The 16,067-nt window shown below is 36.8% G+C and overlaps 1 protein-coding gene across 2 annotated transcripts; it reads right to left on the bottom strand.

Moving 5' to 3' along the window:
- Positions 1 to 10,789: 10,789 nt before the first annotated feature.
- On the bottom strand, positions 10,790 to 13,712 carry LOC114305830 (protein MAIN-LIKE 2). 2 transcript variants are annotated; one of them, XR_014328603.1, is made up of 3 exons: positions 13,542 to 13,712; positions 12,717 to 12,882; positions 10,790 to 11,125 (listed from the first exon to the last, which is right to left on the bottom strand). XR_014328603.1 is itself a non-coding variant. In XM_082867872.1 (2 exons), exon 2 carries the CDS (start codon positions 12,712 to 12,714, stop codon positions 11,716 to 11,718), a length of 999 nt encoding a protein of 332 aa, XP_082723998.1. In that variant the 5' UTR covers positions 12,715 to 12,882; positions 13,542 to 13,712; the 3' UTR covers positions 10,790 to 11,715. The 2 variants fall into 2 exon arrangements, 1 of the variants encoding a protein (XP_082723998.1); XM_082867872.1 differs by having other exon boundaries at positions 10,790 to 12,882.
- Between the last annotated feature and the right edge of the window lie 2,355 nt (positions 13,713 to 16,067).

A 16,067-nucleotide genomic window follows, 5' to 3' on the forward strand; every position in this document is an offset into this window, starting at 1 on the left:
CCGTTGAACCAGACCACCTACTAGGCCACTCTTGTGAAAAAATTTTCAAAGAAATATATATATTTATAATACATAGGTATACAACATATATACACATATGCATACAACTCTCCCGCCTCTCCTGTTTTTGTCTTTCTCTCCCTTTAAATGTTGCGCCTGACACACAGCTTCGACTTTTGCATCAGCCGGCCGTCAAAACTAGACCCTCCTCGATTTGTAACGATTGCCTCAGCTCTCTCTCCCTCTTTGTCTTCTTATCTTCCGTCTTCTTCTTCTCTTTCGTCTTCTTCCTAATCACTGTTTGAAAGAGATAGAATAGAGAGACTAAGCGGAGGAGAAAGGTTGCCCAAAACTCAGTCTGCTCTCTACTATTACTCTGCGACTCCTTTTTTTTTACACTTCTCTCCTCTAACACATAGCCTCATCTTGTCCCCTCACTCTCTTTCCAGACCTTAATGATCCTATAAGCTCCTCCAGACTGAGTGCCCCTGCTCCTACTTCTCTTAACTTTTCTACACTATCGGTCTAACAAATAATGGCAGCTCAATCTGACATTGAAGCTAACCACTACACGATGAAGTCTTGAATAGAGACAATGACTACGGTCTCCAAATTGGCTCACCGACTGTAGAATAGGACAAGTGAGGTACACCAGGTCAACGCCCAACTCCTCTGCTCCAGCGCATGTACAAGGATGCGCGAGGAGAGATTTGTGCACTAAAGATGGAAAATAAAGAGCTGAAACGGGAGGTCACCTCCATGGCCCGATTTGGAGTACCTTCGTACTTTGCCTTTGATGGTCGACAGGGAGTCGACTCTTTCTGCAGAAGCACTGGAGCAGGGTCTCCAAGGATCTCCCAAGATGAAATTAAGATGAAGAGATCGACAAGAGAGTCAAGTAAGTGAGGTTGGCGTGTGGCCTTTATCGGAGAAGAAAATCAAAGAAAAAATCCCTTTTTTTTTTGTATATATGCTTGTACAAATTGGATCAGGGTTAATCCCTGACATTAATAAAACAAGTTTGTTCTGTAAGTTCGGATGGCATGAATGGCACAACACTAAGCATAAAAACATTTTGTTTTGAATTTTGAACTTGAAAATGGTTGTATTTTAATAAATTCTGAGCTGAATATCGAGCCTATAACTGAGCAAAACACAAAATACAACTTAATAAAAGGAAAACAAAGCAAAAACCATCCCAAACGCACCCCTATACACTTGTTGGAATAAAATGGACACAAAATAGAGCAACATCGCTCGACTACACAATGGAAAAGCATCGCCAGCGACAACAAGCAAAAACCATCCCAAACGCACCCTTTTATGCTTGACGAAATAAAATGAACACAAAACAAAACATCACCGGTCGACCGCTTGACGGAAAAGCATTGCCGGCAATAACTACTGTGCATTTTCCGATGATTGCTTGATTAAGGTGACAAGAATTCAAAGTGCGGGTAAAAGACAAAAACCTGACTCGACTGTGCCCCTAGTTCATCGTTTTGCCATTTTCTTTGGGTTTTTGATTAACATAAGAGTTTGATTAGCATGCTTGTTAAACTTCTCAGTTTTGAAATCATGTGAATCAGGCTATGAGCACTGAAAAGTTTTCCTTTTTGGTCCGAAGAATGGTCTGAGTTTCGCAAAAATTGAATAATTTTTTAGAAAATTAGTCAACTTCATTAAAAGTGGTCAAAATCTATTTTCGCAAATGACCACTACCCGATCAACATGAAATCAACCTTTGAGATGTATAACTGAACTCGTCTTGCAATTGAACCTGCCATGAAGGAGAAATAAGACAACTGAATCAAATGGGGATGAGCCAATCAAATATGGATAGCTGAGTCGAATAGAGATACACCAATCAAACATGGATGAGATGAGTGAGTTGAAAAATAATTAGGGCCAAACTTCAAGATGAAGTTGCCTATGTATCCTAAAGATAGGAATCAGGCCATACGTAGTTCCAACTAAGGTTCACTCAGGTATTGAAACTCTTCTTTGTGCTCTAACTTTTGCTAAAGCCGCCCTTTCGAGTTTTCAACCTTGCGAGCTTTTCATTTTTTTTTTCTTATTTTCTATTTTATTTTATTTTTGTTTTAGATATATATATACATATATATATATATATATATATATTTATGCTCTAACTTTTGCTTGGGTCGCCCTTCTAGGTTTTCGGCCTAGCAACCCTCTCAAGGGTAGTACTTCTTTAGCTTTGTGCATCTTAATTGGCTGTGAGAACTCCAAACCATCCAAATCCATGAGAATAATTGCTCCTTCTGACCAGATTGATTTAATGATGTAAACTTGCCCCTAGGGTCATGATTAGGAGCTCGGTTGTCTTTCAACACTAAGTCCTCTTCCCTCAAATTTCTGGATCTAACTTTTTTGTTGAATGCTCAGGATTAGTGGGTTCCCTAGCTTAGGCGGTGATAACACAGGTGGATTCCGTAGACACTGCTTGACTTGCTCGAACGCAAACTGACATCGATTATCCCATTGGAACTTCTTCATTTTCTTTAGGAGACCAAACAGTGGTTCACAAGTCAATGTTAGCTTTGAAATAAACCTCCTTATGAATTACACCTTTTCTAGAAAACCCCGCACATCCTTTTCAGTCATTGGTGGAGGCATTTCTAAGATAGCCTTAATTTTGGATGGATCAACTTCTATTCCTCGCTGTGTGATCAGAAATCCTAACATCTTGCTCGTAGTTACCCCAAAAGTGCATTTATGTGGATTCAGCCTTAGCTTGTATTCCCTAATTCTCTCAAAGAATTTCTTCAATGCGGTGTAATGGCTTTCCCGATCTTTGGACTTGACAATCATGTCATCTACATACACCTTAACTTCCTTGTGGGACTCTCTGATAAGTGGCCCGGCATTCTTCAAACCGAATGGCATAACCCTGTAGCAGTATGTCCCCCATGGTGTGGTAAATGCAATATTTTCTCTGTCCTCTAGAGCCATAAGGATTTGATTATACCCCGAAAAACCATCCATGAATGACAGTAAGGCATGCCTTGCAGTGAATTCTACCAATTCATCAATATATGGCAATGGGAAATCATCCTTCGGACTAGCCTTGTTCAAATCTTGGAAGTCAACACAAACTCGGATTTTGCTATCTTTCTTTAGAACTGGCACAATATTGGCTAACCAAGTAGGATATTCTGATACAAGCAAAAACCCAACATTTATTTGCTTGGTAACCTCTTCTTTAATTTTCAAGGCCCAATCCGGATTAATTCTGCGAAGCTTCTATTTGACAGGTCGGGCTTCAGGATTGAGAGGGATTCTATACTGTACAATCTCAGGGTCAATTCCTAGCATGTCTTTGTAGGACCATGTAAAAGCATTTTTGAATTCTTTTAATAAAGAAACTAGTTGTTCACGTTCCTCCAAAGAATGTAGAACCAATCTGGATCAAGCGAGGATCTTTCTTAGTACCCACATTTACAAAAACAATTTCATCCACTAATGGCTTAGCACGCCTTTCTTCCTTCCAATCGATTAAATTTTTCAAAGCCTGAGGAATTTCTTCCTATTCGTTTTTATCAAGATTTTGAAAATTTTGGTCAATGTTATAAACTATGGGCATAGAAAAGTAAGTGGAAATCATAACATCTTCATTCAAAGCCTCGGGCTCACAAATTATAACAGACTCAAAAGAGAAAGAAAAAGAAGACTCAGATATCTTAGACAAACTTGAATCTGACTCTAACCCCACAGACCCACCAGACTTAGACCCAACAGCCGATTCAGAACTCTTAATACAACTCTTTTCAAAAGGCCAATTTATTTATGAGCTATTCATTGTATCCATGATGAAGCTTGAGTAGTCAGCAGGTACCTTTTCCCGATCACGGCAATGGTCATATCCCCTAAATTCATCAATTCAGCGCTACTATGTGACTATGTCAGTAAATCAGCCAGTGTTAGACCCAGGACTTCCTCTGTGTTGCTTTCCGAGCTGACTTCTCTATCTTGTCCGATGTCGATACTAGGATCTACCCACTTTTCGTCACTATCAGAGAGTTGATGATTGAAGAAGATCTCAAACCTAGGGTATCTCTTCCTCTCCACTTGAACAATCCAGGGCTCAGGAAAACCACAGAAAGGGAAGTCTTCTCCTTGGTTGACAAAGCGTCCATTCAAGATCCCATGGATTGGCCTATAAACCAGTTCATACTTCTTTCCAGTCTTCTTTGCATTGATTCTCTCTCTCATTTCCTTCTCTTTCTTCTCCTAGTCTTCTACTGTTGGTTTATATCCCAACCCAAAGGCATGTAGGTTGTGGATCACCTTGGTTATCTCTGTGGTGCCTTGTCGACCACTCCTTCCTAACCCAAATCCTAGGATGTATCCTAGCTTGTTCATAATATAGACTGACTAAGCACTCAAATGTGTACCCTCTTCTTTTTCCATGATTGTCTGCACTAGCCGTGCTTCTGCTAAGGTAAAACTCGAGAGAAAAACATCTTCATTTCCATGTTGTATTTTCAATATTGGCATTGTCACTTATGGAGGAGGGTGGATCGTAGAATTGCCAAAAACTATGGCAATCCCTCAATTGTGTGGGTACTTTACCAACTGGTGTACGGTTGAAGAGACCGCCCTCATCTTATACAACCAAGGCCTGCCCAACAATAGGTTGAAAGTTGTCGGGACGTCCATGGCATGGAATTCTGCCTCATTCTCAGAGGGACCAACTAATATCTAGACCTTGAAAGTCCCCATGACATTCTTGCTGGTGTTGTCATATGCCCGGATAACTTGGCTTGTTGGCGTGAAGTTAGCCTAACCCGATCACATAAGCAGTCTTTGATGGGCACACATAATGGTTGAACCGGTATCTACCAAACCTACTGGAATCCACTTCTTTTTACATTTCAAGGCCACACAAAGGCTTGTTGTGGTCAACCCCCGCTGGTGGTAACTCTTTATTCGTAAATGATAACATAGGGGTTGTGTCTCTAGGTATGATGAAAGATACTAACTGATCTGGCGTTGTCTCAATGGATAGCTTGGCCTTGTTTAAAGCTGACAACATTGCTTGTCGGTGTTCTCGTGAAGCCATGAGAAGTCTCCAGATGGAGATGTTTGCTTGGATCTTTTTTAGCTGTTTTAGCACCAGGTCTTCTTCTACTTCTTTCTCTTTCTCTTTCTCTTTATCAATGTCTATATCTTTAACCAAGGACTCGCCTTAGTCTAGTTGCGGAGGTTTAAAGTAACACCCACTCCTAGTTAGGTGATCAATTTCCTCAGAATACCATGTCTCATCAGGCAAAGTACTACCCCATTCATTATCGGTGTGGGCGAGCTGCAGATTGCTATCATCCCACCATTCGCCTTCGTTAACCGAAAGGCAATTGTCAGGCTCTACATGAATCATTCCCATGTTATGGCGGACTTTTTGATTCTTCTTCTCTCTTGGAACCCCTTTCGTTGTCACTATTTTCAAACTTTCCGGTGTCAATTTCTGGTTCATCCTTTTTTCCCTTAGTTTTCCTATCAGGACCTTCATCATCGCTTGCCCAGCTGTGAGTAGCATTGGAACTTCTTGGATCCCACTAGCCGATCTGCACATTTCCCAAATTCAATTCCTCAAAGAATTTGAGATTGTCCAAGTCTTCTTCTAGATTGGCTAAGTCATCTCATTCCTATTCAAGCAATCTTCTGTAACGACATTGATGGCACATGAGTCGGGTAGGATAACTTCCGGCCAACAGGTACTATGTATTTCCAATAGTTTCCAGTCTCAACTATGGGTACTTCGGTTATGTCTTCTTTGGGTCCTTCTCTTGATACGGTCTTTTCTTTCTCAATTTGCAATACCACCACCACTATGGTTTGTTTGGCTTTGGTTGGGTTAAAGGTACATCCATCATACATAAATCAATGCTCTCTGGAATGCATACCTTGGGTTTGGATAGATGGACAGGTGTGATGTATATACTAGGATTAAAGGTGAGTGGAAGTGTATGGATATGGTTGAGGCGATGAAGTGGTTGATTTTTGTCATGGGGTGGCAATGAGTTGGTAGTGACGTTGGGTTTTAATCTCATGACGAAGGCGAAAATAGCAGTCAGTGTCATGTCCAAGTTGTTGATAAAAGGCACCGTATTTGGTAAGGTCGTGTTTGGCTGGGAATGGATCGGGAAGAGGTCGGGGGTCCAGAGGCTTGAGATACCCTATTTCTTTCAAGATTTTCATAGCTTTGGCCGGGGACATGTAGAGAGGGTTAAAGGTTCTGGCAGTGGTTTGGGTTGAGTTGATTGTTTGTGGACTGGCATTGGCAAATGGGTCGGCTATTTTGGCGGTGGTGGTAATGACTGAATTGACCTCAGAAGGTCTTACAATTGTACTACTACCAGTAGTAGCATTGGAACTGCGACCCAAAGGTTTCCGAACAGGTTCCTTATCATCCACAGTGATTCCCTGTTTGATGGCATCCTCTATCTGGACCCCTATTTCATGTAAGTCTTTAAAAGTGAAGAGCGGAAGGACTATCATTTTTTATAACATCTTTCCATGCAGAGTTCTGATTATCATACGGATTTGGTCTTTTTCGAGTGGTCTGTTGGTCATCATCGCCGCCTTAGCCCTCCATCTGGTGATGAAGGCCACGAAACTTTCATTGGGCTTTTGACAAGTGGCCTCTAATTCCCGAGTAGTCACTTCAATCTGGGTGTTATAAGCATACTGGGTAATAAAGGCCTCGGCTGACTCTTCTCAACTTTGTTTTTTCGAGTCCTCTAACTTGGCATACTAGATGACAGCCACTCCTGACAAAGTTCGTCCGAATAAAGTGAGCTTTTGCAGACGAGTCAAACCCATAGGCTTTAAGAAATTAGAGAACAGGCGAATGCGCACCATTGGGTCACCGGAGCCATCAAACCTATCAATGTGTGGCATTTTGAACCGTTCTGACAACTTCACAACTGTCTCAGTGTACTCGTCTTTGATGTCCAGGATTAAATTGACTCCTTGTGACCTTTTGAAAAGTTTTTCCAACTTGGACAGTTTCAACATAGTTAGGTCAGACTCAGGTGCTTCGTAAGGAAGAGGCCATCCCGCTAGTTGTGAAAGAGGAAATGATCCTGCTGAAGTTTGTACAGGAACCCTCAGATCTTCTGGTGAATTAAGTTCGGGAAACTGGTCAGGTGGTAGAGGTGGAGGTGGAGGTGGAGGCAGAGGTAGAGGTGGAACTGGATGAGTCATCGAAGGTGGTTGAGTAGTGGACGCCTCAAATGGGCGTTGCAGCTCAACAAGAGTATTGCCTTGAGCGGCAAGAGTAGTGCCTTGGGCAACAACCGTAGTGGTAATGGTATCCATGCTCTGTTGAAGGGTCAATAGTATGTCTGCTAAATTTTCTAGAATCTGAGCCATCACTGATTCTGGTGAGTTGAGTGGTGATGATCTATCAGGTGAAGAAGGAGTATTCTGGACAGTTGATGAGGCTTTTGTTCTTCTTCTTCATGTAACCGATGGAAAAGAAACTAACACTGGTTGTCCCTCAACTAGATTTGAGATCTTACAGAGACTACTAGCGCGAATCCAAAGAACTTGAGGGGTATCAGGCCATTATGAAGCTATTGTGCTACGACTACCTCGTTGAAATAAAACGGGAACCCCCGATTAGAATTTCATTAGCATCTCGGCTCAACTGATTACTACTATCTCATGCTGAAAAATTGAACTCAACCCCACAAACTGAAATGATTGAACCATTCATCTGAATTGGAGAATCCCCATATATTGCACATAACACATAGCAGGAAAGAGAACAAACACCTCTATGAGGGCTAGGTTACCCTGTCCTACCTTTGAAATGATCAAGGGTTTCATTATTCAAACAAGTGGCATCATACATACTAGAAATGGGAGAGCATCATATCCTAATTTTGGAAGGTACTATAGCTCATTATATGCACAAGGTTGGCTCTACTCTAGGGGTTGAAGTCAAGGTGACGTTGCCAAAGAGTCCTTCGGGTCATAACCAATGAAGATCTTAGGAAATCAAAAGAGTCAATAGAGCCTCTCTTCAAAGTCTGAGAACCTTCAGATCTCAAAAGGTTATAACATAAGGCCTCCAAAGTAATGTAGAGATAGGTGTAGTGTCACAAAAAGTGTACTTGTGCTCCCACCAGTATCTGGGCAACACAGGGACTTTAAGTGCACCAATGCATGCAATGTAATAAACATATAATTGAAAACAAAAGTCATGTCATGGAGTTTAAGTCAAGGTTTCATAAAATCTCTAATAGAGTCGCCAGAAACTATAACATGCCCGGGAGGTACCCGTGCGCGTTAAACAGTTCGGAACCTTGATCTCTTTGATCTAATCTCACTAGTGCAATGTGAAACATAGATGAGAGTCCAGATTTGGCAACTTTGAGAAAATCCATTTTTATTACAAAATCTTTTGCCAGAAATGGACTGCGTCATCAGATCTTAGAGTCACCACCTAATATTTTGGGAAATTAGGAAACCCATGACACGTGTCGAGGCCACTGTTTGTCATAACTAAAGTTGTCTCGGTTCAAAACTTTAGGTATGAGAGGGGAAGGTCATTAATTGAGCACCCCCGCTCATCCAATCAAAAGATCGGCCTTTACTAAACCATAATATGAATTTTATTTACTTTATATGTTCATATTTCGATTGTTTAATAAATCTTAAAAATTACTATGTGAAGCATACACGTATAGACTATGTCATTTATTTTGGAATAATTTGATTTCATATATTTTGAAAGAGCTTTGAAGATGTACAACCCAAATAAATTGAGTTTACAAACATGAAAAATCAACATTATTCCAAATTAAGCGACACAACCTCCATCCACTGGTATTCATACAGTTATATCAAGTAAGCAAGTTGCCACATGATAGGATGTTTAAACATAATAAGAAAAACACACACAAATGGGATGCTAAAGTATAAAAACTTACATATTTACCGACGTCCCACGAACAACTACAAAACAAAGTTATTAAAACATGCATGATTTTATATACAAAATCCTAATGCAATTCACTCATGAGATACAACTAAAGATTCGGCTTCTAAGCTATGACATGTGAATCATCTCAAGAATATGAGGCAGTGCACATAATCACATAGGAATTAATTAAATCCACAAATGTAAACTTAACTGAATCAAGATGCATGAAAGTGGATAATGTGCCTGTTTGGCAGAGCTTAATTACAGCTTATTTCAGCTTTCAGCTTAATTTAAGCTATTTTGATGTGTTTAGTTTAGCTTATAGCTTATAGCTTATAGCTTATAGCTTGTAGCTTTTTGGAAGTCAGAAATCAGCTTATTCTTTGAGTGGGGCAAGAGATGCTTTAAGAATAAGTTGGAAATCAGCTTAAGCTGAAAGTTATAAGCTCTAAGCTATTGAGGCATAAGCTATAAGCACTTTCCCACAACTCTACCAAACAGGGCCAATGAATGGGAATGGTGGGGTGTGATTGTGAAAATAGATGGTGAGTGGGGATGGTGGGGTGTGATTATGAAGCAGTTAAATATTATTTGGGGGAAAATATAACACAATATGATGCTTTCGCAGAATGGTTAAGGTTTAAGATGTGGGGTTTAAACCCTTTCACCAGCATTCTTATTTCTCTCTTTTTCTTTTCTTTTTGGGTAAAGACATGTCATCGCCACATCATCAGCACCGACCAATCTAGTCATGCCACGTTAGCAAGACCGCCACGTCAGCGTCATGGTTAGCATTGACGAAATATTCTGTATATGGACAGAATATTCCCTAACTTAATAGAATATTCTCTCACATAACCGAATATTCCTTGAGTTTTGAAAATTACAATTTGGCCCAGAAGTTTCGAATAATTGTGCTGTAACCTAGATTTTGGGAGAATTTTTCAGTGAAGCCCCCAGAAGTGCAGCGAAGGTTGATCCTAGCTAAACGAACTATTCTGGATGCAACCATGAGGTTAGAATATTCCCTCGAAAATGTAATTGTTGGCTGTTTAGGTTTGGAAACAGGGCTCAAATTCTAAGTTTTTTTATTGAGGATTCTGTGAGAAACACCTTCTTGTTTTCATCATTAGGTGATCAGAAAAAAGTGCCCAAGTCTGAGGGCCGATTAAAATGGGGTGTCTACACTAGCTGATTGTCGCAAAATTGCCATTGGATTTGTCAATAGAAATCATTTTGTGTAGGTATAACTTATAAAAATAACCTAACATTGTTGTTTAATATTTGTGTAATTTCATATTTGATGGATTTGGTAAAGATATGTAATTTTTTGGATGTACATGCATGTATTTTTGGAGGCTGGTCATCCAGTTCCTCTAATTGTTGTGCTTTGGCGAGTTCACCATCACCCTTGTGCATCAGAATGGGAGAATGCATATGTTAGCCGCATTAAAAAATTCAAAAACAACATAGGACCTATTGTAGCTACTCGAGAGACATTTGATGTAGTTGATATAGATTGATGTATTAGAGAGCAGTCATGAGAGATTTAATACATTAGTTTTTATGATTTACTAGCATGGAGTAACGGGATGGATATCATTTTGCCATTGGATTTTGTAATGGTCATTTTTCTTAATAGAAATATCATATGAGTTATAGTTCTCTTATTTATGGAATGGATGTCATATTATTTTTACATTGTCTGAACACAAAACGTAATAAAAATAATATTAACCAAGTGTAACTACTGTTAAAGATTATTCATATTAAACAACAAGTATCTAAGAAGAAATAATAATATTAACTAGTAGTTCAATCCATCCACATCATTACAAAATACATGTCTCCTTGTACGTTATCCAAAGATAATAATAATATTTGTCTCTTTATACATCCACCCACACCATCACAAACTACTTGTGCTAACATTATGAACTACTATCAACTACGTGACCGATGAGTGTAATGTGCTCCAAAACGATGTGCAATAGAAGAACTGGGTGCAGACCGACCTTGAGCGGATGTGCTGGGCGTAACTTCACTAATGTGCTGATCTTGAAGAAGCTTTGCATCAGTTGTGTAGTAAAGCCTATCAGGATGTTGAACACTGTCCTCATAGCCAGCCTCAACGAAATGATGAGTAATCTGATATATCTATGACATACGCTGCATTACAAGAATAAATACAACATTATATATAAACTTATAACAGTTTACATAAATAATTTGTAATGTAAATACAAAAAAGGATATCTGTGCATCTTGGCTAGGATTCTGATAATGATAAATATTCGGATCCACCTGAGACTGACGTGCTGGGTTTTGAACATATATATGGGTAATAGTTTGGTACCAATCCATATAACCAAGAACACAATCCCAAGGTTTCCATACCGGTGTACTCCTCCTCCGATCAGATAACACATGGTTGTCCTATGCCTCCTAAATGATGTCCAAGTATGCACACATAACATTGTAGCGTGGAGCTGTGGCTCCTCGAGAAGCACGCATAGGGCGAAGTGGTGGATTAGGGATTGTCTACACTCTACCAAACTATCTCAAAACTCTATCAAGGTGATATGGTTCAACTATTTCCAAACACTTTAGGCAACTATGGTAGAACTTAATTGGGTGACATGAATGGACATCTCTGCAACTCTGGTATAGGTCCCAAATAACCTACAAACAATAACAACTGTAAGATATGACAACTGTAAATTTTGTATGAAATAGAGTTTCAAATTTTGAAGGACTTTTTAATTTATATCATGTACACCTAACCTATCAAGCTCCTCTCGAAAAGCCTGCAACTGTGTCTTTTCACCAGACTCTCTCTGAGAAGTCCAACGGTAAACATGTGGCATGTCTTGAGTGTAATTCATATTCAAGTGTGGTTGGAATCCACGAAAGTGCTGATAAATCCATCTTTCAAGGAGTGTCATGTAACCAGCTATTTGTTTCATGCTGGACCTGCTAGCATACCCCAACTGTCTATATAAGTATGCCAATGCAGCAGCACCCCAAGCATATGAAGATACGGTAGTCAAATCGGACGACAAACTCAAATAAACAAAGGGAACCCTTGTACCAGTCTTGTTACTGAAAAGTGTACAACCCAAGTATACTCTACCTACACATACAATTCTTTCCATTGAATCATTGTTTGTGACATTATGAAAGTGTGCCCTCAACCACTCAAGCCTCACTGAATTGTCTCCAACACTAGACATCTCATGTCTAACCTCTTTCTCATCAATTTCCAAGGTATTAACTACTAATGCAATGGCCTGTCTTTTTAATAACTTAAGCACACTAATAGATTTGCCTACAATGGGAAGCCCTAGGATAGTGGCGACATCATCCAATGTGATAGTCATCTCTCTAACAGTGAAATGGAAAGTGTTTGTCTCCGGTTGCCATCTCTCAACAAAACTAGACACTACAATTTTGTTGACAAAGCGGTACGTGCAACAAGCTAAGTGTGCAAGTCCTGACATCTCCACAATGTTTACAAATATAACGTTGTTGCCTTGTTCCCACCACAGCCACGAACGAATCTTAGACGAGTGATTATGACACTTCAAGGGCCCCCTTTCATTAACACCATTCCAAATAGCTGCGACAACATGACTTTTAAAACTGTTAAGGATTAATGGATCAATTGGCCCTCCCAGAAATGGCTGAGTAAGGATATCTTCATCAACAATGTCAGCATCATCACCAGTAGAGTCATCATCCATAGCAATATCATCCATACCTAGTGTATCATGTATAGGATCATTATCTATGGCAATGTGTGTCTCATCATCACGCGCTCGAGCAAGTCCACTTCCATGTCCACGTCCACGTTCAGCATTCTCTAATTCATGGAGTCTTCTGTTCGAAGTTGTTACTGATCGACGTTGATTGGGATCGACATCAATCTGCATACGAAAAATTGTTCTCATCAACCTAATATAGCATTTATAGTGAAAACACTAACAAATATACAATCAAATAGTTGAATTATAGTCATCAACGAATATAGCAATAACAACTAGTTGTGTTAATAATATAATGTGGGAATACTAGTACTGCACATATATTTTTTCTTCTATTGCTATGTGTTGAAGTTCACAAAAAAAATTAAATAAATAAACATACTCATAAAATAAAATTGTTGGAAAAAAACCTAAGGTAAAACCAATCTTGGTGGCCTATGTAACTTGGTCTTAAAAAAAAGGGAAAAAAAAAAAAACCACGAAAGAACACATACTTTTTGAAACTATAAAACCGAAAAAGTTTATTAAATTTGGGATATAACTATCGAAAATACTGAAAATTTTTGGAACTATAGAACCGAAAGAATTTTCTAAATTCGAAAGATACCTATCGAACATTTTATCTATTTTCAGCACTATTTAATCGAAAAACTCAAATTTATTCGGTTGTTGAGTTTCGAATTATGTGTACAAATTCAGCAAACAAGAGCTGATATCCCCGATTCGTAAACAAGAAGGAAAAAACCGACGATTTTATGGCAATGAAGTGTACAAAGATCTGTAAATGGTAAAATGTAATAACAAAATGAAAGATTCCTTACCTTCAACACTATTTTGGAGGTTTTCAATGGAGGTCTTCCATGGATGTCTTCAATAGAAGAAAAGTGTCTTTGCTTTTTCACTTCAGACTTTGGTCTTCAAGGTGGTCTTTACTTTTTCAGTTCAGATTTTGGTCTTCAAGGTCTTCACGTGGGTGGCTAAAAAATGTGGAAGTTAGGTAAATCAAAAGTGTGTGGAAAGGAGAGATAAGAGGTGTGTGTACAATAATATTTGAGTTTAGTGTGTGGATTTAAAAAATTAATAAATAAATAAATTAATAAGTGTGTATATAGAGAAAAGATGTATCCTGAGTTAATTAGGTGCATGGAAATAGAATTTCCCCATGTAGAGAACTTATTTTTATAAATTCCAAACTGATCTAGAAATTTTTACAGTTTATAATACATAACAATTGAAGCAATCAAAACAATTTTTGGGCTCTATTCCGGCTCTGGTTTTTTCACCATCTGAATATGATATTGATGATTATTTCATGATTTTCATGTTGCTTGTGGTCGATGACGATGGGTGAGTCCGTGGGAGAATTGAAAGGGGAATGAGAGATTTTTAGTATTTCACGTTATACAAAAATATTATAACAAGATGATGACATGGCAGAATAGCAGTGGGTACCTCAAGTAGTGCACATGAGGCGAAAAAATTAATAAAATATTTTTATATAAAATAATATAAATAGCTAAATTTTTATACGTAAATTATGAAAACAATAAAAATATTAAAACTTACAATTTAAGTTTCATAATTTTATCACAATTTATATATCAATTTTTAATTTGTCACAATTTCAATCATGTAACTTTCAACCCCTTGCTAGAGTTGTAAAATTGAGCGAATTCAACTTAAGCAACTCGGGTTAAGTCTGGAATTTTTTAAAGATTGAGTAAAATAATTTTTAACTCGGTAAGGACTTATTTAAAATTCAAAAATTTGAATAAATTTGAGTAGACTTGGGGAATGACAACAAATAACCTGAGCAATCGAAACAAAATTGTATATATATTAATTAAAAATTAATATTAATAAACAAAAGCAAAAGCAATATGCTTAAGTTTTTTCAATATAATTTTTTTTACTATGTTTAAAAAATACACTTTTTAGAAAGGGATTATCGAATACGTTGATATTTAAAAAAATTATATTTTATAATGGCATAAAATAATTTAAATATAATTATATAGAAATTATTTTTAATTTAAAATTACAATAAAATATTCAAATATAATAAAATTAAATTTCTTACAATATAAAAGTATCTAAATGAAAAAGAAAAGGTAAGAAGAAAATTTATAATGGTAGCCTCATTTGGGGTTGTTTTGAGTAGTTAAAAATTGAATTTTTTGTTTTTTTTTTGACTTCTATGAAAAAATGTGTAAAAAAGTAAAAATGTAATATGATCCAAACCCAAAAGAGCCTTTGATCTGAAAATAATTGTAGATGACCAATAAATTATCACTTATAACCCTTATTTTTTTAAATAAAAAAAGATATTTCACGAACCATTATTTTTAATAAAAAATAAAATTTATTTCTATTTTTTTTTTTTAGCACAAGTCACTTTTTAGCAATTTGAGCTAAAAAAAATATAAATTAAAAGGATCTATCATGTTTCACAAGTGCTAAAAAAGTCTAGATGAATAATAAGAAAAATGTTTAAAACTCATAAAAAAAAAAATACAATTATACCCACAATGATGTGGTATCATATGTATTAACTCTTGATTTGCTATACACTCGATGACATAGTGTCCAACTCTCTTGCCACATCATTGCGGGTGAAATTGTGGGTATGTAGCATTCCTAAAATAATAAATTATCACGTGTAATTCTCATATTTTTTTTATTACATAAAAAAAATAAGATTCACCAACCATCACTTTTAATAAAAAAAATAATATTTATTTCAATTTGTTTTTTGTAAAAGTTACTTCTTAACTATTTAGCCAAAAAAATTATTTTATTATTTTAATTTGTTTAATTGACAATTGAAATTTGGCTCCCAAAAAAAAAATGACAATTGAGATAAAAAAAAAAATTTAACAAAACCCACCATGTTTGGCAAGTGTTAAAAAAGTCATTCATTTTCTTAATGTTTTGGTCTTTTGTTAAAAACAAAATATTTGTTTTAAAAATAAATTATTGTTCAAGTTCTTATTGTTTAGAAGGATATAAAAAAAATTTATAAAATTTAAAACAAAAAATGATAAAAATAAAAGTATAAATTTTTAATAAAATAATTTGAACGCGTTTAGTTAATAATATATTATGTTTAAACCAATAATATTGTGATATGTCATTATGACACATGTGAGTATTGACCTTATTCTAATTGTAGTAACATAATTTAAAGAAGAATTTAAATTTAAATTTTATTTTATAATTAATAAAGGATGCATAAATTAAGGAATGAATATTATTCCAATTATGGTAACATAATTTAAGGAAGAATCTAAATTTAAAATTTTATTTTAAAAATATAAAGTTAATTTATAAACCAATCATATTGTGAC

This window comes from Camellia sinensis, chromosome 1 (genome assembly GCF_055761805.1).
Source record: "Camellia sinensis isolate YWXY chromosome 1, ASM5576180v1, whole genome shotgun sequence".
Lineage (NCBI taxonomy): Eukaryota > Viridiplantae > Streptophyta > Magnoliopsida > Ericales > Theaceae > Camellia > Camellia sinensis.